At 41.2% G+C, this 27,055-nt stretch overlaps 1 protein-coding gene and 1 long non-coding RNA gene across 2 annotated transcripts in view; one reads left to right on the top strand and one right to left on the bottom strand.

Moving 5' to 3' along the window:
• Positions 1–27,055, bottom strand: part of LOC122210154 (cytochrome P450 3A12-like) — a 62,623-nt gene that overhangs the window by 30,332 nt on the left and 5,236 nt on the right. Inside the window, exons 4-7 of the mRNA XM_042922675.1 lie at positions 22,998–23,125; positions 21,299–21,363; positions 17,529–17,688; positions 15,340–15,566 (exon numbers count right to left, since the gene is read on the bottom strand). Of these exons, the coding sequence (XP_042778609.1) occupies positions 15,340–15,566; positions 17,529–17,688; positions 21,299–21,363; positions 22,998–23,125 (580 nt within the window). The remainder of the gene's footprint in view (positions 1–15,339; positions 15,567–17,528; positions 17,689–21,298; positions 21,364–22,997; positions 23,126–27,055) is intronic.
• On the top strand, positions 7,599–15,694 carry LOC122210164. Its single transcript, XR_006197945.1, has 2 exons — positions 7,599–7,756; positions 15,466–15,694. It is a non-coding gene; the product is annotated as an uncharacterized LOC122210164 (long non-coding RNA).

Raw genomic sequence — 27,055 nt, 5'->3', positions numbered from 1 at the left:
TATAGAGTTTTAATGGAATTTAAACCTCTCCTTTTGCTTTCTCCCTTTTGTGTTCAGTCCCTTGCATACTCTTTCTTTTCTCTCCAGCTGCTTTCGTTGTGTGGGGAAATGCTTTCCCATACTCTCCCCCCATCTTCATCCTCTCTCCACCAGCAAAAACAGCTCCCTGCCCTCCACAGCTTCTTTTTCCCCTGTTCACCTCTCTGCACTGTGTACCTGCTGAGTTCTGTGTTTCAGGCTGTGCAGATTTTTGTGTTAATCCTCTAGGTGTGCAAGATGGTTTAGTGTTGATCTAGCTGCATTTCAGAGATGAGAGACTTAAAAAAAAACTTTCCATGCTGTTCCACCATCTCGGCCCCTCCAGCCTTATTATGTAATATTTAAATTACAGAGGTTTTCTACAAGAAAGTCAGAAAAGATAGAAAATTGATGTTATGCCAGTAATAAAAAGAACTTTCCAAAAATGCAAAACAACAACAACAACAACAACAACAACAACAACAAAAAGCTGGGCCTGATTTTCACTGGCCAACTGAACTGCTCACTATGTGGGGTGGTGGGAGGTTGCTCTGGAATGATTTGTGCATCACATTCAAATCTCATGAGTCTCAATGTCAAGTGTGCAAAAAGGAAAGAAATGTTAAGTTCTGTTCCTAAGTGTCAGGTTCCCATTATTCTTAGTGAGGCCAAACTTGATATTGACACTCCAGGTAACCAGGTGGTATCTAAGTTTTGGTAGCCCAATGGTTGGTGTGGGAGTGGTGAGAAAAGTGACAGGTCTTGGACATCCTGGCTTTGGAGGAGGTGGTCACCTCTCCCATTGTCATTAGATGTTGGGTGGGCTCTACATCAGATTTATTCAGTTCCTGAGTCAAGCCTAAATAGAAAATAGTCAAAATCCTTGCCTTATGAACCTGACACTCCAACGGGGAGAGAGACACTAAACCAGTAACCAAACAAATATTGAGCTATAAATCAAGACACCTGCTATAAAGTAATGGTATTTGATATATCTGGTAACTTTGCTGAGCCAGATATCTGGCCTTTGGCAAGCCCTTTAGAAATTTTCACTCCATATGAACTCTTAAAATAGTTTAACTCGAGGCTCAGAGAGGACAAGAGTTATAGAGTAACATCAATTATGCAATGTGTTTTCTTTTAGCAAGAGGAGGAGACTTGATTTCAAGTTTTAGGTGAAACATAATTAAAAGGTTGGCAGTTTGGTGGATGTGGACTGTTTATTCTTTTCCTTCTTATCAATTATGTGCAAATGTGTGAGAAGCCACTGAGGTCATAAATGTTAAAGACTTCAATTCCTGGGTTCTAATTTGAGCCTGCAGTATCTGTCCAGCTGTGTAAACACAGGTCAGGGAGCAAGACCACCACAACTTTTCCACACTCCTGTACCATCTAAAGATCCACCAGGATGAGAACTTTCTTGTCTTCCTCCTAGTTCACAGAATTTGTCTCTAAACAGTTACCTAAGCAGAGTGCCTTGTAGATCAATAAAAGTTAAACCTCCAAAAAGCAAAAACAAAGGAGTAAGGAGAGTTCATTCCCTCCTTACCAACACAGTGTTTTTATAAAATTCAGTTGGGACTTCTGGGCAGAACCGGGACAAGAGCAAAGAGTGAGGCATTCCACATGAGATCAAAATTGCCAACAGTCTCAGTAATCATACAAATTACACACTTTATTGGAAAATAATATTTTTAAAGAAATCAATACTAATGTAAAGAAATCAATAAGGAATGTATGTCAAAATTTTATTTTTTTAACGTTTATTCATTTGAAAGACAGACCATGACTGGGGGAGGGGCAGAGAGAGAGGGAGACACAGAATCTGAAGCAGACTCCAGGCTCTGAGCTGTCAGCACAGAGCCCGATGTGGGGCTCGAACTCATGAACCATGAGATCATGACCTGAGCCGAAGTTGGACGCTTAACTGATTGAGCCACTCTGCGCCCCACAAAGTTTTAAATAAAGACATGTTCTCTAGGTTAGCTTTATGTAAGTAATTCACTCTAAAAAATGGGAGGGGAAAAATAAGGAAACTAGAAAATAAACCCAAGAGTTCCATCATCTAATCAATAGGGGTTTCCAAACAATAGAAAAAATGAAAGAAATGGTTCAGGAAAATTTCTCAGAAATGAAGAGCAACAGTCTTCAAAATGAAAGGCCAATACAATGCACTCTGAAGTACACCATCCTTGGACACATGTGGCAAGTTGCATTTAAATATAAATTTATTAAAAATCAATAAAATCAGAAATGCAGATCCTCAGCCACACTCCCCACATTTCAAGAGCACCATACCCTTATGTGGCTGGAGGCAACTATATTGGACAACATAGATACAGAACATTTGCATCATTACAGAAAGGTTTCTTGGACAGCTCTGCCTAGAATAATGGATGAAAGAAGATCTATGATCAAGATTCTCACTTTTCCCCACCAACAGGACACATTTGGACCTGATCCAGAGCAGTACCTAGGAAATGTTTGTGGATCTAAACAAAGGCCAGGACAAGAACCTTCCTGCTGACCTTCTAGGCATATTTGAAGTTCAGATGAACCTCTGGATAGCAGGTGTTGGGAAATCCCCAAATGACAAAACAATGAGAGGTACTGGTGGAGTCCATGTGCTGTTTCCAATATGTGTTTCTGAAACAGCCACAAGATATTTTACTGAAGGCCTACTGTGTGCTCAGCAGTGTGTAGGCCCTGAGAATACAGCAGTGGAGCCAACGTTATCCTCAAAGCCATCCCTGCCCTTTGTGGGCCTGTGGGCTCCATCTCATCAGTGGGACTAATGAGCTTGTCTGGAAGCAGCACAGCATAGTGAATGAGGCCACAAGTCGGAGGTCTCCACATTCTCTACTCTCTCACCTTGAGGAAGTCATTAACCTCCCTGTTCCTCAGTTTCCTCTTAGAGCTATTAGAAGGATTAATGAGAAATCTATAAAATTAAAGCCTTGGATACCAACAGTGACACTCTTTCCAGCTCTCTGATTCTGCCATTTCATCTTTGTTAATCAATCAACTGTGTTATGGTTCCAAATGCAGACATGAAAGACAGTGCTTTTTAAAATGTATAGATGCTCCAAGAAAATGTGACTTTTCAACTTTTCACAGATGACATCATCATTCCCATGAGACCCTTCCTGGGATGAGAATGGGGAGGGAAACTTTCTTGTTACCATAAAACAACTTCTTGGTCTTACTTGGGTAATGTGCTTTTCTGACGTCAGTCTTTTTCATCATACCCTTCATAACCCGTTGCTCCTCCCAGAATGAGCTCAGAATGTTGGCAGTGTGACTTCTGAACTGGAAAAGTGGGCCTCAGACCCCCTCTCTGCCGTGGGCCTTACAGGTGACACCTGCTCCCTGCCCTGGTTCTACAGAGGGTCCTTGATGGTCTGTGGTAGTGTCCATGCTTTTATCAGGACTGGGAGTTGCCCCTGATGACCTGGGTCCTTCTCACTGGCACCCAAGATCCAGTTCCACCCTCCACACAGTGTTGATGAGTGCAGGTCCCCTAGCCCTCCTGTGACAGGTATGTGCAGGTCCATGGAGTCTCTCCATAGATCCTGGTACAGGCTGAATTGTGTCCCCTCCAAATCTGCATGCTGATGTTCTAACTGCCAGCAATTCAAAACATGACCACAGTTGGAGATGTTGCTTTTAAGAAGGAAAAGAATGTTAGATGAAGTCACTAGCATGGGCCCTAATCCAACATGACTGGTGCCCTTCTAAGAAGAGGAGATCAGGACACAGACATGCACAGAGGGAAGACTATGTGAATACACAAGAAGAAGTTGACTATCTACAAGCCATGGAGGGAGGCCTCTGAGGGAACCAACCTTGCTGACTCCTTGATTTTGGACTTCTGGCCTCCAGAATTGTGAGAGAATAAATTATTGTTGTTGAAGCTTCTTAGTCTGTGGTACTTTGTTATGGATCCCAGCAAATTAATATTGATCTGTTCTTCTCTCATGGGCTGGAGCAGGGGATGTGGGGCACACTGATTGTATAGTAATTATGTTTCTGTCTCTCCATCCAATTCAATTAGGAGATCCTCTTGGATAGAAGCCATAACCTTATCATTTCTATATTCTAGGGTGCTAAGAGAGCTATAGTTGGTGTGGTGATTTGAAGCAGTACAAGAATGATGGAATAATCTCCTTTTTGAAAATGCATCTTCAAATTTCAGTAAGATGGTGCAAAGGTCAAATTTCTCTGTAAATAGACCAATTAATTAATCATTAATACCAGTTCTTGTGGCATAACAAAAAGGGTCATGAGGCTTAATGATGCAAGCCCTTTGAGAGTCACTGGAAAAGGGAGGGCCAAGCTTTAGCCAATGTGGCTGCAGCCATGACAACATTGACACCTGGAGGAGCTGGCTTTAAGCTAGTGCTTCCTTATTGCTCTTAACTCAAGATAAGTCAATTTGCCATAATTGCAACACATTAGACCCAGCACATTCCATCACTCTCATTTCTCTGTCAGAGACAGAGACATAACTACGCAAAAATAGAGAGAACATAAAGTGGACTCAAGGGAAATCATACCAAAGCACCAAAGTGCCCAAGAACGGAGGCACTGAGTGGGGCAAGGAAAGGACAAAGCAGGGAATGGGCAGGTGTCATGAAAGGACCTAAGTCCTGATATAAAAATAGTAGAGTGTGTATACAGGAAAACCCACTTCTTCATATCACAGAGTTTGGGAGTTGGGAAGAACTGAAACCTCAGAAAGTATCTTCAGGAATCCAGAGACTGAGTCATTCAGTAAATTGGCTCTTCAGCAAATTGATCCATGCTAAACTGGCCAACTTCCACCTCTTCTGCAGCCAACAACAATCTGATCAACAAGTATGAATCTCAGTGACCCTGGCCAGCGCTGTCAGTGACTTGTCTGGTGCCTAGTATCACGTCAGAGCATCATAAACTTTAATATCCTTAAACCTCACAAAAACCCCCCGGTAGGTGTATCCCTGCATCACACATGGGGAAATTGAGGCTCCCAAGCATTGAATAACTAGATGTCCCAACTTTTAGGTGACAGAACTGGCTAATGAATCCAGGGAGAGTCTGCCCCACAACCAGCACAGCCCACTGGTAGCAGTAATTATCAGCCTCTCATAGACCAATTGCTGGGATCTTGCCCCTTTAATATGTGTACACATACTCCATACCTATACTCACATACACACCTGTACATATACCAGTACACACACACACACACACACACACACACACACACACACCCTCTCATACACACACACACACACACGCATCTGGATACACACACATACCACTACCACTACCACCACCACCTCCTTTCCTGCCCAACAAGCCCAGATGGCAGTCATGCCCCTGGACAGTCTTCAGAGTTCTCTGCTATGGTCATCCAAGATGTTCTAGTGCCTCATCCTCTGTATTAGTTTCTGCTCTGTAACAAATTACCCTAAAACACAGTGACATAAAATGATGATCTCGTTATCTCAGAATCTGTGGGTGAGGAATTCAGAAGTGACTAGCTCAGTGTTTCCAACCTGAGTCTCTCATGAGGCTGCAGCCACGCTGTTGGCTAGGGCTGCCGTCATCTGCACACTGGACTGAGCTGGATATCCTACATCAAAGGTAGCTCACTCATGGGCCTGATAGGTTAGCATCAATTGTGGCCAGAGGTCCTAGGTGCATGCCACATGGCCGCTTGGCTGTCCTAGCAGCTGGCACTCCCCAGAGCTAGTGACCAAGAAGGTTAAGGTAGGAGAATCTTTGTCTCTTATGACTCAGCTGCAGAAGACACATACCAGCCAGGCCCACAATATCCTCCTTGCCTTGCTTCATAGGCTGGCCCTTCATGGGGTGAAGACTACGCACCAGTAGGAGGGAGATATTGGTGAACTCTTCAAAGCTGGCTACCCCTTGCAGCCACAATGTTGCCCTACTGAGAGGCATTCTGGGGCACAAAGCCTTGATGTCCAGGAGGCCCAGCATGTGACAGGGGCTCAATAAAGTCAGTACTTTCCCTTCTTCCCTTTTTTCTGATCCATGGGACTTCAAGGACCACCCCTGATTAGGCATCAGAATTCCTTTCTCTGAGCTCACCCACAACCTCACTGCTGCCTCCATGAGTCACAGGAACTGAAAGTGATGGTTTCCTTCAGTTCCCTGCAATTGTCGTCTGTTTAAGGATCCTATTCATCTGATTCCACTGAAGTAAAGGAGGGATATTTCAACGATTGGATGTGGTTACAGGTCACTTCAAAGGATGGACAATCTTTTATTTTGCCCATGAATATGGAGTTGACTAGGCACAGTTGGGCAGCTCTTGCTTGGGATCTCATGTGGTTGCAGAGAGGCTGGGGCTGGGATCATCCTGAAGGCTCTATTCATATGTCTGGGTTGGAGAGACTCAAACATCTGGGGGCTGGAATGTCTGGGGCTCCTCAGACATTTCTATCTTTATAGATACATTCACAGATGGTAGGTAGGTAGATAGATAGATAGTAGATAGATAGATAGATAGATAGATAGATAGATATGTTATGATAGATAGATACAGATGGCAAATAAGTAGGTAAATATGGATAGATAATAAAGAGATATAACAGGTAAATAGATGATAGAATCCTATATACTTACATACAGACTTGCAATACTACACTTACAAAAATGTATTTACATCTTCAAACAAAATATCTGGGAGAGGGCAATTCTTGGCCTAAAGGAGTGAATATGAAGTTCACACACTCAACAGGGACTTCCAGCCCCCTGGATACTCACCTATTCCACAAAAACCAATCTGTCACAAGACAGAAGCAAATTCCTGAATTAGCTAATGTTTACTCCACATTTCTTGGTTCCTGCCTATCTTTGACCCCTGAAGAGATAAATATGTCTCATTCTAGCTTTTCAAGCATCCTGGACACTGAACAACCTGGAGGTGACTAGAAAGACTGGTCATAACTCTAGCACCAGAAAAGCAATCTTAAGAGAGGGCTGGAGAGAGTTCACATGAATGCAGTGGGAGGGTTTTCCTTCTGTCATTGCAGTGCAGCCCTGCCCCCAAGACTATCCACACTTAGTTGTGATGACTCTTAGCCTTTAAAATGAAAACTACCAGTTGTTTTACTAGACACAAGAGAGTTATTAAGTAAAAAAGAGAATTGCAATCCAGGAAAAAAAGTCTGTAGCAAAACCTGGGCCAAGTTCGAAGAATGAAGGGGAGGTACACCTTTTTCAGAAGAAAAGGGGAGGCTTGGAAGGGGGTTATAAACTAAAGTCCATGAAATAACCTGGGATTTTGAAGTGTTATGGCTTCTCATTGGCAGAGCTTTTGTTGGGGAGAAGGGGTGCTGAGCTGTGACAAGGAAAGCCTTTCTTCTTGCAGCTGGGATAGTAAAGTAGTGAAAGATCAAGTCCCTGTGAGGTCAGTCCATCTCTTCCTGTTGGGTCTGAGTGGTAGGGCATGAGAGCATCTCCTGCAAACCTCCCTACTCTATTTCAGTGGGGGTCAATTCACATGACAAAGGCACTTCTAGAATGGGGATGTTGGTACTGTTCTGTGGAAAATTCCTAAACAACAAGAGCTGACACACCACTATCTTCATAGTTAAAGCTCTGTGAAGAATATATGTGATTACTTTCTAAAATGGCATATTGAAGATGGAGTTGACAAGGCTGGAGCCCAAACATCAAAAACTGACATGTCCTCCTGAGGACTGAGGATAATACAGCTATGAAGGTAATAGCTGACATTGATTATTGCTCACTGCATGCCCCATGGACTGTGCCCTGCATCATCTGATTCCACCATCGCTTCAGATAAGCATTGGCATTACCCCTTATTTTACAGACTCTGAGGCACAAAGTACCAAGGCAGTAAGGTGTTAAGTAATTAGTTCAAGGCACCAGGTATAAGTGTCTATAGAGGAGGAAGGTACTAGATTCCTGTCACTGGGCAGCATACGCATTCCCCAGTTGCTGGGAATACTGGCTCTTACCATTGCTCTATTCTCAAAAGAATCACCATTGTCCAAACTGAAGCCATTTCACCTGGGAGTTTGTGCCTCTTGGGGTTGGGATGCCAGTCCATGACCCACCGATGGGGTACAAGATGCCATCCCCCTGCCTCAAAGTGACATCCACTCTGTAATACAATTCTGGTTCCAAGGCTCCTCATGAGATCAAGATCCCCCAAGACCACAACTTTACTCAGCTTTTATTCCTGCTCTACCCAGCTCCTGTCAATCCTCTCCCTGAGTAAACCATTTGCTCCAGAACCCCCATCTCATGCTCTGCTTTTAGAGCAGAGGGAACCCAACCTGAGGAAATGATCAAGCCTGAGCTAATTGTGAACAGTAGCATTCAGCTGAAGGACATACAGGTTCCAAAATGCAGCCCAAGCACTATGAGACCAGCCGTGCAAAGGGGGCATCTTTTACTCATTTACCCAAAGCCACCAGTCAGTCTAGACTCAGTCCTGGACTAAGCTGGGATTCGAACCTCAGGATCTCAGCTTCATAGCTCCCTATCTCTCAATCACTGTGGTGATACCTCTTGTATTAAATCATACAAGCGAGCCTAAGGTAAGGGAGGGGAAGAGCTGTGTAGGCCCAAGCTCCTTTTGTGATCCACTTCTCCTGAAAATAATCACAAGCTTCCAGAAGAGTCTGTTCCAAGAACTACATTCCTGACCCATCTCAGAGTAAATGCTGACCTGATATTTCATAATCCCCTGTAATACCTAAGAAGACATTCTCCATCAAAGTCAGGGCATGGACGCTAACACATTACTGCCATGTATCCATCAGGGCCCTCAATTCCCCCAACTGTCCCACAATGTCCTTTATAGCTGAAGGACCCTATTCACGCACTGATTTTCCATGCCACCACTCTTTAGTCTCTTTAGTTCAGTCTGGAACACTTCCTTAGTCTGTCTCTGGCTTTTGTTGGAAAACAAAATTCCAGCAAGTCAAGTTGAAGATCTCATTGGCTTTATTAAGCAATTCATGAATTGGGAGCATCCCATCTGACAGGGAGACAGATGATCCCAGGCGGTGTACAAGATGCAGAGTTTTAGAGGAAGAAGGGTGGGGCAGGAAGTGCTTAGAGGGAAAAGCAATGATTGTTTCAGGCCAGGACACCTTCTCTGGGGGAAGAAACCACAGGGTTTCTATCCTGAAGATGACTCACTAGTGCCCGTCAGGAAATTTCAGCCAGACTTTCAAAAGATCACCTTTCTGGGATAGGTTGAAAGCATCATTAGTCTTGGTTTGCTCTGAAGTGGGATTGGTGGGCAAGTGACTCCAATCTGGACTTGTTTTTTCTTTTTTTAAATAACTTTCATGACCTTGACTTTGTTGAAGATTTCACACCAGTTACAGATTAGGAGTAGATATTCCTCAGTTTGGGTTTGTCTTTTTTCAGGATTTCTTTCAGGTTTGCCTCCTTGGCAAGAATATCCCAGAGGTGATGCTTGATTCTTTTGGCTGAGTCCTACTGGGTGATACACCATCACTTACTCCTGTTCCTGATGATGCTCATTCATCTGCCAGGTCTCTGCTCTGTGAACTGTTCTCTCTTCCTGGCAACTCATGAGTATTTGAGTGGTAGTACTTTGAAACCGTGTCGGTGTCCTCATCAATTGTAATCAATCCTGTATTTATTACACCTGTGGGTACTCGTGTTTTCCTGTCTTATTCAGTGGGTCTTAATCCCTTCTTATCATTAGCTTTCCTGATGTCCAAATCATGCCTGATGGGTCGGTGAAGCCCCTCAGGCTGGCTCCTTGTTTTGTGGACATGGCCCAATCTCTGTGCAGGACAAGATGTTCCAGGCTCATCATGTGCTCCCCCAGGTTGGAATCAGCCTTTTCTCTGAAAAGCCCTAGGTCCTTTCAGTGGAAAATGATGTTTATAGGCCAAGTTCTGGGCATAAGATGTGCTAATTGGTCTTACAGTGTCACTGTTTCTAAGAGCTGTCTGTGGAGAGAGGTAGGGTGTATGTGTCTTTGCACATACACATGTGTGCGTGTGCGTGCACACACACACACATTTCTATCTCTTTCTATCAATCTATCATTTATCTATAGAAAAGCATGACTTTACATTGACAATCAGATTCAATCTCTGAATACATAGGCTTCATTTGGCTTTCTCCATTTCCAAATCAGTGAGTCCCATCCTGACAGTGTGAAACCTGGCTTCCATTATTCTTATTATATTTATTATTTGATCAATCCTCCTTTATGTAACTAATCCCAACACCACCCCTTAACACTCATGGATGCCCTCCTCATATGACTTGGCTCTTACCAGATAATATTTAGGCTCTGGATCTTGCCAGATCACCCCTCTGTGTGCACAGCTCTCTCACTCAGCTTGGGCTCCCACACCCTTGCCAGGCTGCTCCTCCATGTGGACACCCTTCCCACACTACTCTGTCTCTACTTTAGAGTCACTGTGCCTCCATTCTCTGCTACTGAACCCCAATGTGAGGCTGCAAATCTGGCTGTGTTGCCAGAACTGAGTTATCCCAGGAGGAAAAGCAATGGAAGAGAAGAGAGGAGAAGGAAAAGAAGGGGTAGGGATCAGAGAGGAGAAGAATGATATATCCTGTTCAGCTCCTGATACCAACTTGAAATTGACAAATGCTTTTAGCTCTTCTTACCAAGCTACTGACCAATCAACCATCTCTTATTCAATGTTCACTGTGTCAGGATAGTAGAAAGCTGAGGATGGAACACAAAGAGAAAGCATGTTCCCTAACTACCAAAACAGCAGGGCAGATGAGATGAAAACATTATATCAAAACTAATAATATAATACTAACTGCCTCAGTCAAGGGTTATAAAAAACATGTGCCCCAAAACCAGTAGAATTAAATTATGAATATACTTTCTGAACGGTGGGCAAATTCACAGTGGATTGACTCTCACCTATCTTAACATATCATGTTGGAATTCTGAACAAACCCCACCCACCCAGTGACTATGATGGTCAAAAACATGCAGTCACTGTCCCTCACTCATCAGTTCTACAGATTCCACCTTAATGTGCAGGAAGCATCAGTTAATACTTAAAAATTTTTTATATGTTTTTATTTATTTTTGAGAGAGAGAGAGACAGGGCATGAGCAGGGGAGGGTCAGAGAGAGGGGGAGACACAGAATCTGAAGCGAGCTCCAGGCTCTGAGCTGTCAGCACAGAGCCCGAGTGGGGCTCGAGCTCACAGAGTGTGAGATCATGACCTGAGCTGAAGTTGGACGCTCAACCAACTGAGCCACCCAGGCGCCCCCTATCAGTTAATAGTTTTGTAAAGAGATGTTGATTGACACAGTGTAGTAGTTAATGTGTAATATTCAAAATAAGATGTGTGATATAAATGTCACTACTACAGTCACCACAAAAATTCTTGTTTCATGAAAGTTTGTTGATAAAATTGTTGAGAAATTTTTATTCTTGATCAGTGCTCAGGGGAGTAGATGGTATAACAGGGGATGGTCTATGGGAACCAGATAGGCTGAGTCTACATGTCTGGTACTTATTAGTCACCTCCTTTACTCTCCACAAGATATAATGCTCCATACAGACACTGAGAAAGCTACAGAATCTCTAGTCATCCGTCATGGGTGGTCCATGAAACCCACCTTTATTTCTGGGTTTTACTCACAAAGTAAATTGAAGTCTTTGGTATTCTGGGACACAGCTTCTTGAAGAACAAAGGGGGAAGTCCTTAGGGAAAGTCAGTCTCTACTCACACTCCCATCTCTTGGCTCAACCTTGAGAATAATGGTTTTTTTCTGGTAGAATAAACTCTTGAGCACTTAATTTCAGGGGGATCTGTAACAGTTAAACAAGTATATGAGAACCAGGAATGAAGCCCTGACAAACAAAAGAAGCAAAGCAGGCAAGATACATGAAGGACAATAATGCACTACAAAGATATAAATATTACTTTTAGCATCATATATCTCTGATTCTTTAAACTTACTCTGTAATCTTTCAAGACTGCACTGTGGAAACATTCACCCATCACTCATTGAACAGACTATCTATTGAGTGCCTTCTCTGTACCAGGCTGGACACAAACTCATGTTGGTTTGTGTCCTTTTTTGATTGAAATTTTAAGTAAAAAGGATGAGTCTTTAAAATTGAGAACAGATTCTTAGCCATTATGGCAACCATTTGAAAAATGATACAGAGTTAATTTTGTATATGTTGAAGTGAATTTTGTATATGCAAAGTCACCCTGAGTGGGTATTACACATTTTATTGTATGGCCACCCTCATGGCTAAACATTCTGTCACCTCTCCCAGTGGAAACGTCCATTCATGATGGCAGATTGGGATGGAAAGAAAGCACAATTTGACTGGAGCAGTGCTCGCAGAAGGTGGAGCCAAGTAGTCAGGATGTCCTGGACTATGGGAGTCCTTCACATCTGGCAGACATGCTTCACACCAGTGATTCTCAACCTTGCTTTCACTTGAGAATCAATGGGTGCATGTTTAAGCCACACTGTGGGTGAATTATATTGGAATTTCTTTTTTTTAAATATAATTTGTTGTCAAATTGGTTTACATACTATATTAGAATTTATGAGATGACTTGAGCATCAGGATTTTTACAGAACTCACAGATTCCACTGTACAAGCAGGGGTTGAGAACCATGGTCATGAGACTATCTGTATGTTGTGGTAGAGAACAGCATCATCCAAAAGTCACGTTGTGGTAATCACTGCAAATCACGACTGTGCATAATACGTTCCTTTCCTTTCAGTGGACTTGAAAGAAAAAAACATTGCTCAAGTTCAAAGGTCTGCATAATCATGTCACGCTAACTGCACTGACTCTAATGACACTTATAATTGGGTTTTCATAATTTACAGACATTGCACTCAGAGCTGAAGGAAACTTAAAAGTTCACAGATGGCTCCAAATAGATCTCTGGCCAATAGAACAAGTTATTAAGGATAAATGAGCCCATTCTCTCTCTCTCTCTCTCTCTCTCTCTCTCTCTCTCTCTCTCTCTCTCACACACACACACACACACACACACACACACACATCTATTCTGTATCTTTTCATCTAAAAAAACCACATTCTTTATGCAGAAAGTTCTCTGTCTGACCTGTGTTTCTTTACAAGGCTTGAAGGAGAAGTTCTGCAGGACTCTGACTACAGCAAGTTTCGTGTTCATGATTGCAAACCTCATGCCAATGCAGTTTCGGGGTCCAGTTCCAAAAGGCAGGTATACATAAGGATTTATGCTGCCCTTGTTCCTCCTGCTGAACCTGGTTCCATAAAAGAAGTTGTAAAAATATTGGTGAAACATAAAAAACACAAGAGCCACATGTGTGGGGTTCTCAACAGGACTGCACAAGACATTCTTGGGGGCTGGTCACTGAAATCTTGCCTGGCTTATTCTGCAGTGAAAACTGTAAGCTACAGATCCTCTGCCTTCCCCTTACCCTGTGGGAGTGGTCAGACTTGTTGAGGTGATGAGATGAATGTTGTCAAAAGAAAGAGTTATCTTAAACACTAGAATTACAGGTGGGGGGTGGGGGGAGATGTTCACAGTCTGAAAGACAAGGAGGAAATGGGCTTGACTGAAGGAAAGGTAGGTTCCTACCTCCACTGACTTACAGTGGCCAAATGCTCAAGAAGGAAGCAGGAGAAATGTCTCCCATGATTTACACTGTGATTTTTCTCTTCTTTTCCCTCCCCTCCCTGCTTGTATACCCCCAAGAACTTCCCCAGAGGAGCCTGTCAGAAGATTTACATGGGCACACAATTCTGCTCCACTGTAATCATACTCACTGATGTGTATCACCAGTATAATCACTGAATTCTTGTCTGTTCCATCAGGATATCCTGAAATTTAGACTTATATTTTCTTCAAAATGCATCCCTCAATATTTGTATAAGAAAAAATGCAGATATGGGGAAAGTGATAATGACATTGTCAGTAGCTAATTTTATAAAGTCCTTAGGTTATGGAGAATATTCTGGAATGATTACAGATGATGTGCCTTAAAGTAATATGGGAATCAGGCAAGGTTTTGTAATGGTGTGTGGATGGGGCAGCTGATATGGGTTAGTGGTTGTTGAACAGACGATGGACACACATAGATGCATTAAAAGTATTTCACAGACTTGTGTCTATAGGATATGCTTGTATGTGTCAAAAATTCTCCATAATAGACATTTTTAATATATGGATTTGGCACTGTCTGGCACAGTCCCTGACACACATAGGTAAGTACTTCATGTCATGACTGAGTGAATCACAGAGAAGTACCAGGAGTCTCTGGTTTCTGTCTGAAAAGCTACAGGAGCAGGGACTGCTGAGCTTGTGGGAACCACCAGGTCTTCTGGTCCAGAAAACAGGTGACTTGGTCAATTCTGACTTCTTTTAGCAAGTACTATATGCAGGCACGATGCTAGCACTAGGGGCACCATGCAACAAGACAAGGGCCCTGCCATCAGGGAGCTTAGAATCAGGACTAAAAGTCTGGATCCCTACGAAGTTCACTCCAATTTTTTCTCACCAATACAATAAACAGGAAAACACCAACTCTTTGCAGAATTCAAGCTGTGCCCAAAGTCAGACTCTGCTCTGGATTCCCAGAGAGAAAACTCAAGACCTCTCCAAGGAGGATGTCTCAGATGGCTAGAGAGCAGATGATTTTGCTTTGGACTAACCCCAGATACCAAGAGAGGTGGGAGCTGGCACAGGACTGCAGCCACAGACAGCACAGGACCTGTGTGTGCCCCCATCTCATGAGGTTTCTCCTCCTGCCAGGGAGATGATTCTCAGCTCCACAGCCTCTGCTCTCCCACTAGGGCTGGTGGAAATGCCAGCCAAGGTTTACAAACATGGGGCCATATGGTGGGGGTATATCCAGAGAGGTAGAGAGGACAGGAAAAACTTAAAGGATAAAAAAATTCTATTTCCTTCAATAACATAGTGGTAAGTAAATTATGGCATATTCATGTAATCAGATAAACACAAATACAGTAAGTTATTAGTTTACTGTTACATTAGGTAAGTTGTTTAAAAAATATATAATGCCATCCTAATTTTAGTAATCTATATATGCCTAGATAAATGTCCACAAGGACATTACATACCATTATTAATAATCCTGACATATTGGTACTGAGGACGACTTTAATATTCTTTTATCTAGTCTACAGTATGTAAAATTTTGACATACTGTAATAAATAAATAATTGTACAATCACATATTTGTCATCTATACCATGCAATAGTGGAATATCCTCCAGTAGAAGGGTGGGTTCCCTTTTCCAGGGATCCCTCTACCTTTCAGGATGGAACTCCTCAGGCTCTGGCCAGAGACCCAGGTCTTGGTGAAGAATAAATGTTGGCACCATCACCGCTGTCCCTTGGGGAATGAACACACCATTGATTTCCACATCTTTCTTACAGACCCTCTCAAGGCTACCAGTGACTAGGTATAATCTGAGAGCTTCATTCAACACCATGTCAAGATACTCCATCTGTACAAGGGCATCATAACTGGGACGTTCCTGGAAGAAAGAAACATACTTTGATAAATTGAGATTTGGGAACAATGTTCAACTCAGTGTACGCAGTACTACTGAAGTGTTAGAAACACTTACGAATCATTTGTTTTGGTAAAGGGCATTTATGAACATTTTAGTATCTACCATGTCTTTTGGTCTGTTCAACGGCCCACTGATATGTGTGCAATAGTAATGACTAGGGAAAACCAATGGGATAATAACCTAAGTAGGGCCTGAAATCATTCCCACTATCATGTAGTGGTTTTTCTTCCTCATATGAACAGTAATCACTAATATTCTGTGACCCTTACTCTTTAAAAAAAATTTTTTAATGTCTATTTATTATCGAGAGACAGATAGAGACAGAGCATGAGCATGGGAGGGACAGAGAGAGGGGGAGACACAGAATCTGAAGCAGACTCCAGGCTCTGAGCTGTCAGCCCAGAACCCAATGCAGGGCTCAAACTCACAAAATGGGAGATCATGACCTGAGCCAAAGTCAGACACGCAATTAACTGAGCCACCAAGTCGCCCCAACCCTTATTCTTTTTAAAAAAATGTTTATTTATTTATTTTGAGAGAGAGAAAGAGAGTGAGGGAGAGAGAAAGAGGGAGAGAGAGAATTCCAAGCAGGCTCCATGTTGTCAGCACAGAGCCCACTGTGGTGCTCAATCCCACAGCTGTGGGATCATGACCTGAGCCAAAATCAGGAGTCAGATACTTAACCAACTGAGCTACCCAGGTGCCCCTATAACCCTTACTCTTAAGTGAAATATGTTGACTGCATTGTTTCTTTTTAAAACAGGGGCCACACATCTGTACCAAGAAAGGAGAACATGTAACAGAGAATATCCCCTATCCACATAAACTCTTTTAGTTGAAATATCCTGCTTCCTAGATCTTCAGTTATATATATAATATTTGGAGAAAAACACCATATTATGTAAAAACTATAAATAATTTGGAGAGACACTAGTTTCTTTCAACCCAAATATGGCAAGAGAAGGGTAGGATTGGATCCTACCAATTGTGGGCACACAATTTCAGTTCTAGGGAAAGTTGTAAAGGGGATCAGAACCCTAGTCTCAGCCACAGTTGCTGGAAGGATCTCATAGTTGTCATGTTGGGGTTTCACTGCACACAAAATAAGTCACTCTACCCCAGAGGCCAGGTCTCTTCATAAGCAGGGAATTCAACTTTGGGCAGAGATCTGAAAACAATGTGGTCAGTATATGTCATTGCTTGCTTGCTGTTATATTTAAGAGCCAACACTGTAGAGGTTAAAGGTTGATCAGGATCCAGGGTCCCTGGCTCCTAGCTTAGCTTCTTCACCACTAGTTATGTGATAGTGTAAGAAAATTATGCTGTTTTTCTGGGCAACTGGGTGGCTCAGTTGGTTAAGTATCTGACTTCAGCTCAGGTCATGATCTCATGGTTCACAGTTCGAGCCCCACATCAGTCTCTGTGCTAACAGCTCAGAGCCTGGAGCTAGCTTCAGATTCTGTGTCTCCCTTTATCTATTCCTGGCTCATGCTCTGTCTCTCTCAAAAATAAACAAACATTTACAAAATTTATAAAAAAAGAAAATTATGTTGTTCTCTGTAGCCCAGTTTCCTGTCTTGTTACATTGAGATAATTAGAGATGACACTTCATCCAATATCCACATAGATCCCCATATTTCCCATCCTACATGAACTTAGGAGAAACCACTTTGAAAAGCAAATGAACAACACTCTAGTTCTTGTTCCCCAAGATCCAGATAATGCAGGGATAAGAAAGTAGAGCCTCTTTATCCTGTATCCCTGAGCAAAGACTCCCATCCTCCACTAACACCCATGTTGGATGTATGAATGTGAGTTAGAAATAAAGCTTTGTTATCAAAACCCACTAGATTTGAGGACTAATCTGTCACTGAGGCATAACTGACCTTACCCTGACTCCCTCTAAAGGAGTGACCCACTCACCTTGTTGGGGAAAGTCACATCAATCTCCTGCAGTTTCTGCTGGACATCAGGGTGAGTAGCCAATTCATACACAAGGAAGAAGAGGAAAGTACTGGTAGTCTCATAGCCAGCAAAAATAAAGATAACAGATTGAGCTACTAGTTCAAGATCAGACAGAGCTAAAAGGAGAGCAAAGACATTTTAGCCAAAGCTGGTGAATGGAAAACATCACAGTTTAGATGATGAGAAATCCATTTGAAATGCCCAAATCCCACAGGGATAAAATTGTAAAAGCAACTGGGAATCAAACTGGGAGAGGTTTGTACTCTGATGTCTATCTTACAGAGTCAGAAAGAGGCAAAGGTTGTCTTGATCTGGTAATTCCCAAGGCCTATACTATTCTTGGCCAACGGTTCCTGCTTATGCCCCCCCCCCCCACCAACAGATGTGGGTAATTTCATTCAGAAATGGCATTTCTGTCCAATGCACACTGTGTTTAGCGTATCCTCGTAATGTCTTAAAATATTTACCAATAAGTAGCATTCTTCCCCATGAAAAAATTACACTCTTCTACCTAAAATACAGCTTTTTTTTTTTTTTTGAGAGAGAGTTTACAATGCTAAGGCTTAATTGTCAGGAAAATTAAATGATCTTTCACCTAAACATAAGGAAACTTATGTGGGAAAATTGCATGAACTTAAGAGAACAATATTGGGCTACAGATAAACTCTTGCTATTCAAAGTGTGGCCCATGGACCAGCAGCATCTACTGCATCTGGGAGCTTATTAGAAATGCAGAATCTCAAACCTCACCCTAGAAGTATCAAATCAAAATCTGAGTTTCATGAGATGTGAGGATTTGTGTGCACAACCTAGCTTGAGAGGCCCAGATTATACCTTCCGGAGGTCTCAGCTAATAGATCTGGGGCACAACTCTTCCAATGGATGATCTCAGATATGTACAGAAACTACAACACAGACAAAAAGCTAAAAGAGTGGTGTCTGATCCTAGTCTAATCAACTACATTAAAACATTAAGAGAGGGATGTCTGGGCAGCTCTGTTAGTTAAGCATTTGTCTTTGGCTCAGGTAATGATCTCACATGCGAGTTCAAGCCCCACATCAAGCTTTGTGCTGACAGCTCAGAGCCTGGAACCTGCTTTGGATTCTGTGTCTCCCTCTCTCTCTCTGCCCCTCCCCCACTCACACCCTGTCTCTGTCTCTCTCTCAAAAATAAATAAAAAATTTAAAACAAAAACAGTAGGAGAAAAAATGATCAATAGAAGGACATTGGCCAGCCTGAAATATAGACAAACAGAATCAGTGAGTGGAATTAGCAGTGCTTATTCAAACATGGCCTGAATGTCACCTTCCTTAGTGAATGGTCCCACCCTGAATACAAGTTGGCCTTCCTTTGGATATCTCCTGGCAGAAACTAAGCATGGTTAGGCTCTAATCTATTTGATCAGAACTGTAGTAGGACCTTTAGATATTTAGAGCACTGAAGTTAACATGGCATCTGCCACAGACATGTAATTTACAATTCAAAATAATAAAAAATGAGTGTAAGAAAGGTATACAGAGTTCTGATTTCCTAGACTTACTTTCCGTGATACTTCTGTGGATAAACTCAACTATCAGACTCTTTCCCCTGATTGCCATGAACTCCATGATAATCAAATTTTATAGTTCTGCTGTCTAGTACGGTAACCACTTGCCAGATGTGCCTATTCATATTTAAATTTTAAGTAATTAAATTAAATAACAGACTTAGTTCTTCAGTGACAGTAGTCACATGTCAAGGGCTCATTTAACCACTTGTGTTTAGTGGTTCTGTATTGAAATAGGTATATATAGAATATTTTCTTCATCACAGAAAGTGGTAGAATGAAAGAGATAGACGGATAGAAGGAGATGTATATATAGGTAGAGATATATTTTAGTGGTGTGATGGCATAATCCCATCCTTATTCGCTAGAATCAACTATTAAATATTCAAGAGTTTTATGAGATGGTTGTCAAACCATAGATAGCCTGAAATTAACCATGATGGGAATATTTCTGTCATAGAAACAAATTCCCTGAAGGCTATTTTTTCTTTCAGACACAGAGACCATCATTACATTACTGGTTATGGATAGATATGGAAATGATTATGTTTATCAGTCCTGTGTAAATACATTTGATGTTCTTATATTGGTCCACTGGGAGGAAATAGAAGCAAATAAATATAGTGGCAAGGAGCACTCCTAGATCCCAGATTTTGGTTTCTAAATACTATTCTCACTAAAAGGAAACAGGGCTTCTTGAAGAAATGGCTGATTCCAGGGCTCCATCAGGGGAAACAGAAAAGAACCTGGAATGTCTCACATCAGAAGGCTCAAAAAAAGATATGGGAAAAGGATACAGAATACCCCATGTACTGTAATCGTGGATAGACATCATTATATGTATTTTAAAATCCATAGAATGCACAACACCAAGAGTGAACTATAATGGAAACTATGGATTTTGGGTGGTAATAATGGGTAACTGTAGGGACATTGATTGTAACAAATGTGCCACATAGTAAGGGATTTTGTTAATGGGGGATGCTGTCTGTAGGTGGCAGCAGCGGGAAATATGGGAAAGCTGTGTGCCTTTCACTCAATTTTGCAGTGAACCTAAAACTGCTATAAAAAATAAAGTCTATTAAAAACCTAAAAAAAAAGAAGAAAGAAAAAAAAGAATACACAGGAGATGACTTGAAAAGTCTTCCAGAGGACAAATCTGAGAGAACTGAGGAGCTAAATAAAAAATGACGTAGGAGACTAAATTAGTAATACATTAGATCATACTGACATATATAAATAAATTAATTGAGAGAGAATGAAAAGCTTATTAACAATGAAACATTAACTCATAAACATAGAAGAAATGATGGAATTAGAAAGTCACCATTCTAGAACCATCATGGTAATGATGGTTTCAGTCAAATATCATCCATGGACAATAAAAGCAGTATGTGAAAATTTGAAGAGAATCACAGTATTTACACAGTCAGAAAGGCATCCTGAACAAGTTACTTATTAATTACAAAAAATAAAAAATAAAACTTTACAGGGGTGCCTGGGTGGCTCAGTTGGTTGGGCGGCTGACTGGCTTAGGTCATGATCTCACAGATCGTGAGTTTAAGCCCCACGTCAGGCTTTGTGTGACAGTTCAGACTCTGGAGACTGTTTCGGATTCTGTGTCTCCTTCGCTCTCTGCCCCTCCCTCACTTACACTCTGTCTCTCTCTCTCTCTCTCTCTCTGTCTCTCTCAAAAATAAATAAACGTGAAATAAAATAAAATAAAATAAAATAAAATAAAAACTTTACAGTATATTAAGCCAGTGAACACAACCTTAACCAAGTGTTCCAAGTTAAGGTCACCAACTCTGGGGCCATGTGTCTCCTGTGTGATGGAGTCTTGATGTGAATTTCCAGATTGAGGTTCAAATTCAGTGGGTCTTGATTAAGCCAGAGGATTGACATTGGAAACAAGCTCCCCAAAGGTTCTGAATTAGGTGATCTACAGAGAACTGACTTTCTTGTCTATGGTTACCCTTTAAACTTTGAACAAAGTTGTGTCTGCGTATTTCTGGAAAGTGCTTCTGCTACTGTTTGTAACTGAACATGTGTCATTCTTTGATTTGCAGAAATTAAATCTGGTAAAAACCTTCCTGCACATCTCAGAGCCACCCCTTGCCTCTGAGTCACCTCATCACTCACCTTCTGACTCTCTCCTTGCTTACCTTTATGGGTGTCTTTTTTTTTTTTTTTTTTTTTTTTGAATTCTGGGAGTTAATCAGCAGCTGAAGCAAATCTACTTGGTGCTGGAAGCAGAAAGAGAAGTTTCAATGACAAAAAGTTACTTGGGAAGTCAGAAATAAATCAGAGGTGCAGCACTTAACCTCTTTCTTGAAAATATGGCCTCTTTACTTCCAGAAGTCTGACCTGTGTTGTCTGAGTCATCAGTGAACAAAAACATTCAGCTACTGGGGTGCCTGGGTGGCTCAGTCAGTTAAAGGGCTGACTCTTGATCTCAGTTCAGGTCATAATCCCAGGGTCCTCAGGCTCCCCCACCCCGAGTGTGGAGCCTACTCTCTTCCTTTCCCTTCACCTGTCCCCTACTCGCGCTCTCTCTCTCAAAACAAAACAAAACAAAACAAAACAAAACAAAACAAAACAAAACTTTCAGCTACAAATCTACGAGAGCAAGATGTTTCCCTGACAGGAATGCAGCCATTGTGTCCCACTGCTTCTTGGTTCTTGCTCCCTCTGATCCTCAGCTTCTCTGGCTTTTGAACACAGCTTCCTGGCCAAAGAATTGTCTGCTCCCTCTCCTCTCATTCCTGCTTGCTCAGGAGAAAGTCTCTGATGCCAGTCCTTTTTAAATCAGCCTTATTTTAATGTTTGGCCACATAGACCAATCCTCTGACCTCCGCAGAGTCCATGGGGAGCTACTGTGTCAGCATCTTCCAATGTCTCACCCTCCCAAAACTCTGCACAATCTTCAGTGACATCCTGGGGTACCCAGCCCTGTCTCCCTATTGTACACACATCCTTGTGTGAGCCACCAGGCCTCATGAAGGCAGAGCTGACTTAGCCAGCTTATAGCCTCAGTGCCCAGAGAAGACTCCTGCCCACTCCAGACAATGACAAGCTCAATTTTAACAGAGACTATACTCCACCAGGTAGGTGGCTGATGGTACCTTCCACTGAAGAATGTCTAAAATAAGAGGCTTGGAATTGAAGGGATTCTTTGCAGCATAAGATCTGGGAAATTTACTATGAGGAAAATGATTTTACACAGTAATTTTTACCCTTTGACAAATAGTTGAAGGGAAATGGTAGTTTTTCTCTCACCAAATTTTATGCAGTGACACACTAATTGCCATGCTTATTATTAAATTTTAAACATTCTTTCTCTTGGCAATTTGCAGCAACTTTTGATGGAACTGGAGGGTATTATGCTAAATGAAATAAGTCAGGTAGAGAAAGACAGATACCATATGCTTTCACTTATATATGGATCTTGAGAAACTTAACAGAAGACCATGGGGGAGGGGAAGGGGGAAAAGTTACAGGCAGGGAAGGAGGGAAACCATAAGAGACTCTTAAGGAATGAGAACAAACTGAGGGTTGATGGGGGGTGGGGGAGAGGGGAAAGTCGGTGATGGGCATGGAGGAGGGCACCTGTTGGGATGAGCACTGGGTGTTGTATGGAAACCAATTTGACAATAAATTGTATTTAAAAAAAATAAAAATTCTTTCTGTGACTCATTTTCTCATCTCCTTCCTTAATCTCCACCTTTTTCATTCTTTCTAAAATGTTAGAACTCTCCTGTTCTAAACCCTACGGTTCTCTACCTACCATAAAACATACATAGAAGTGCACACGTGAGATGTACACAACTCAATAAAAAATCAAGAGCGAACACCCGCGTGTAACCACTACTGGATTTACCTTTTGTTTATTTTTGAGGCGACTTTCCTTCATCTTTTTTACAGATTTTGTGAAAAAATCAGGAACCCTTTTTGGACATAGCCAGATATTTAATAGTTCAAAAATTGGGGTAAGGAATGGGAAGAGTACTGTAAGGAAAAAGAACAATGGAAAGCACAGTGAAAATGCAAAATTTACCTGGAATAATTATAACTTTCCCTTCAATCAGAAGAGTAAAAGACACCAGGAGTCATTGAAACCAGGAGTCATTCCCTCTATGACCTCAAGCCAATCGCTGAGCCAGGACAAATCACACACAGGAACCACCACTACAGCAGTGAGATCAGTGCCCTCTTCCTTATCTCTGGGTAACTAGAGGAACAGGATGACATTCTTGGATCTGTTAGATTTTTATTTTTGGACCGGAGTCTCTGGACAAACAAACTATAATATGATACTTTAATCATGCTTTTTAAGCAAGTGTTGTCATGTTGCAAATAATACATAGCATTCAGTTCAATCACAATGGAATAAAATTATAAATTGAGAATGCAAACAACATTGGTAAACCCACAAATATGTGGACCTTAAACATTACATTACTATATAGCCAGTGGGTCATAGAAGAAATCAAAAGGGCACTAAGGAATTACTTGGAGATTACAAAAATGAAGACATGATATTCCAAAACTCATGTGATGTAGCAATAACAGTGACCAGGAAGAAGTTTACTGTTATATATGACTACATTTAAAAACAACCAATATCTCCACATTGCTACAAAAGGCCATATTTCATTCTTTCTCATTGCCACGTAGTATTTCATTGTGTATATAAACCACAATTTCGTAGCAACGTGGATGGAACTGGAGAGTGTGATGTTAAGTGAAATAAGCCATACAGAGAAAGACAGACACCATATGGTTTCACTCTTATGTGGATCCTGAGAAACTTAACAGAAACCCATGGGGGAGGGGAAGGAAAAAAAAAAAAAGAGGTTAGAGTGGGAGAGAGCCAAAGCATAAGAGACTGTTAAAAACTGAGAACAAACTGAGGGTTGATGGGGGATGGGAGGGAGGGGAGGGTGGGTGATGGATATTGAGGAGGGCACCTTTTGGGATGAGCACTGGGTGTTGTATGGAAACCAATTTGACAATAAATTTCATATATTAAAAAAAAAACAAAAAAAAACAAAAAAAAACAAAAAAAAATAAATAAAAACAACCAATATCTCAGGGTGCCAGACTGGCTCAGTTGGTAGAGCTTGCAACACTTGACCTTGGGGCTGTGAGTTTGAACCCCATGTTGGGTATAGTGATTACTTAAAAATAAAAAAAAAATGTAAAAAAAAAAGGAACCAAGATCTCAAATCAATGATTCAACTTTCTATCATAAACATGCCCCCAAAACAAGAGCAAACTAAACCCAAAGCAAGTAGAAGAAAGCACTTAATAGAGACAAGAGCAGAAACTTATGAAATGGAGAATAAAAAAAAACAATAGAAAAATCAATGAAATCAAAGCTCATTATTTCAAAGACACTTAGCTAGACAGGTGAGCAAAAAGGAGAGAAGATTCAAATTACTATTATCATAAATGAGAGAGAGATTACTGCAGAAATTACAAAAATAAAAAGGACTAAAAAGGAATACCATGAACAACTGTATGCCAATAATTAGATGACTCAGATGAAATGAAAAAATTTCTAGAAAAACACAAACTAGAAAGTGACAAATAAAAAAAACAGGCAACCTGAAAGAAAAATAAAAAGATTGAACTGGTAGTGAATAAACTATGCACAAAATGAATCTCAGCTCCAGGTGAGTTCTAGCAAATATTTAAAGTAGAATCAACACCAATTTTGCACAAATTCTTCAAAAAACGGAAGAGGTAGGAACATTTCCAAACTCATTCTATGAGGCCAGTATTACTCTGATACTAAAACCAGAGAAAGATATCACAGAGGAAGAAAACTACAAACCAGCATATCTTATGACATGGATACACATATCCTCATCGAAATATTAGCAATCTGAACCCAGCAACATACCAAAAGAAGGATACACTATAACTAAGAGGTTATGCAAGGTTACATAATACAGTATAACAACAAAACATTAAAAAAAATTTTTAAGTGTTTATTTACTTCTGAGAAAGAGAGAGACAGACAGAGACAGAGACAGAGACAGAGAGACAGAGCACAAGCAGGGGAGGGACAGAGAGAGAGGGAGACACAGAATCCGAAGCAGGCTCCAGGCTCTGAGCTGTCAGCACAGAGCCCAATGCAGGGCTCGAACTCCCCAACTGTGAGATCATGACCTGAGCCAAAGTTGGACACTTAACTGACTGAGCCACCTAGGTGCCCCACAAAACCTTTTTTAAAAACTACACGGTCATCTCAATACATGCAGAAAAAGAATTTGACAAAAATGCAACACCATTTAGCAATAAAAACACTCAACAAACTAGAAATAGTAAAGGAATATCCTTAACCTGATAAAGGGCACCTATGAAAAGCTCATAGCTAACACCATACTTAACAGATATAGTTGGGACACTTTCCCCTAATATTAAACAAAATAAAGATGTTTCTATTGCCTCTTCTATTCAGCACTGTACTAGAAGTTCTAGCCAGGAAAGATAGGCAAAACAAACAACAAACGAACAGAAACAAAACTGTTCATAGAGGAAATAAAGAAGTAAAAGCATCTTTATTATTAGATAACATGATGTTGTTGGGGCACCCAGATGGCTCAGTCGGTTAAGCGTCTGACTTGTGATTTCAGCTCAGGTCATGATCTCACAGTTTGTGGGTTTGAGCCCCACGTCGGGCTCTGAGCTGACAACATGGAAACTGCTTGCAATTATCTCTCTCCTTTGTCTCTGCCCCTCCCCATGCTCACACTCTCACCCTCTCTCTCAAAGTAAGTAAACATTTAAAAAAGATAAAAAGATGTTGTTACATCCACATTGTTGCAAAAAGCAGGATTTCATTCTTTTTGATCACTGAATAATATTCGTGTGTGTGTGTGTGTGTGTGTGTGTGTGTGTGTGTGTGTGTGTACTACCTCTTCTTTATCCATTCATCAGTTAATGGGCATTTGGGTTCTATCCATGATTCCATGATTTGGCTATTTTTGATAGCATTGCTATAAACATTGGGTTGCCTGTACCCGTGTCAGCATTTTTGTATTCTTTGGATAAATACCTAGTAGTGCAAATGCTGGGTCAGAAGGTAGTTCTATTTTTAACTTTTTGAGGAACCTCCATACTGTTCTCCAGAGTGGCTGTACCAGTTTTCATTCCCAACAGTGCAAGAGGGTTCCCCTTTTTCCACATCTTTGCCAACACCTGTTGTTTCCTGAGGTGTTAATTTTAGCCATTCTGAGAGATGTGAGATGATATCTCATTGTGGTTTGGATTTGTATCTTCCTGATAATGAGTGATGTTAAGCATCTTTTCATGTGTCTGTTAGCCATCTGGATGTCTTCCTCAGAAAAGTGTCTATTCATGTCTTCTGATCATTTCTTCACTGGATTATTTGCCTTTGGGGTGTTGAGTCTGAAAAGTTCTTCATAGATTTTGGATACTAACCCATTTATCCGGTATGTCATTTACAAATATTTTCTCCTATTCCATTGGTTGCCTTTTAGTTTTGCTGATTATTTCCTTCACAGTGCAGAAGCTTTTTATCTTGATGAAGTCCCAATAGTTCATTTTTGCTTTCGTTTCCTTTGCTTTCAGAGACATGTCTAATGAGAAGTTGCCATGGCTGAGGTCAAAGAGGTTGCTGCTGGTTTTCTCCTCCAGGATCTTGATGGTTTCCTGTCTTACATTTAAGTCTTTCATCCATTTTGAATTTATTTTTGTGTATAGTGTAAGAAAATGGTCCAAATTCATTCTTCTGCATATCACTGGAGTGTATTAGGCTAAGTGAAATAAGTCAGTCAGAGAAAGACAAATATATGATTTCACTCCTAGGTGGAATTTAAGAAACACAACAGATGAACATAGGGGAAGGGAAGGAAAAATAAGATAAAAGCAGAAAGGGAGGCAAACCATAAGAGACTTTTAAAATCA

This window comes from Panthera leo, chromosome E3 (assembly GCF_018350215.1).
Source record: "Panthera leo isolate Ple1 chromosome E3, P.leo_Ple1_pat1.1, whole genome shotgun sequence".
In the NCBI taxonomy this organism is placed as follows: domain Eukaryota; kingdom Metazoa; phylum Chordata; class Mammalia; order Carnivora; family Felidae; genus Panthera; species Panthera leo.
The sequence above is the reverse complement of the archived record's forward strand: the minus strand, read 5'-3'. Positions and strand labels throughout refer to the sequence as shown.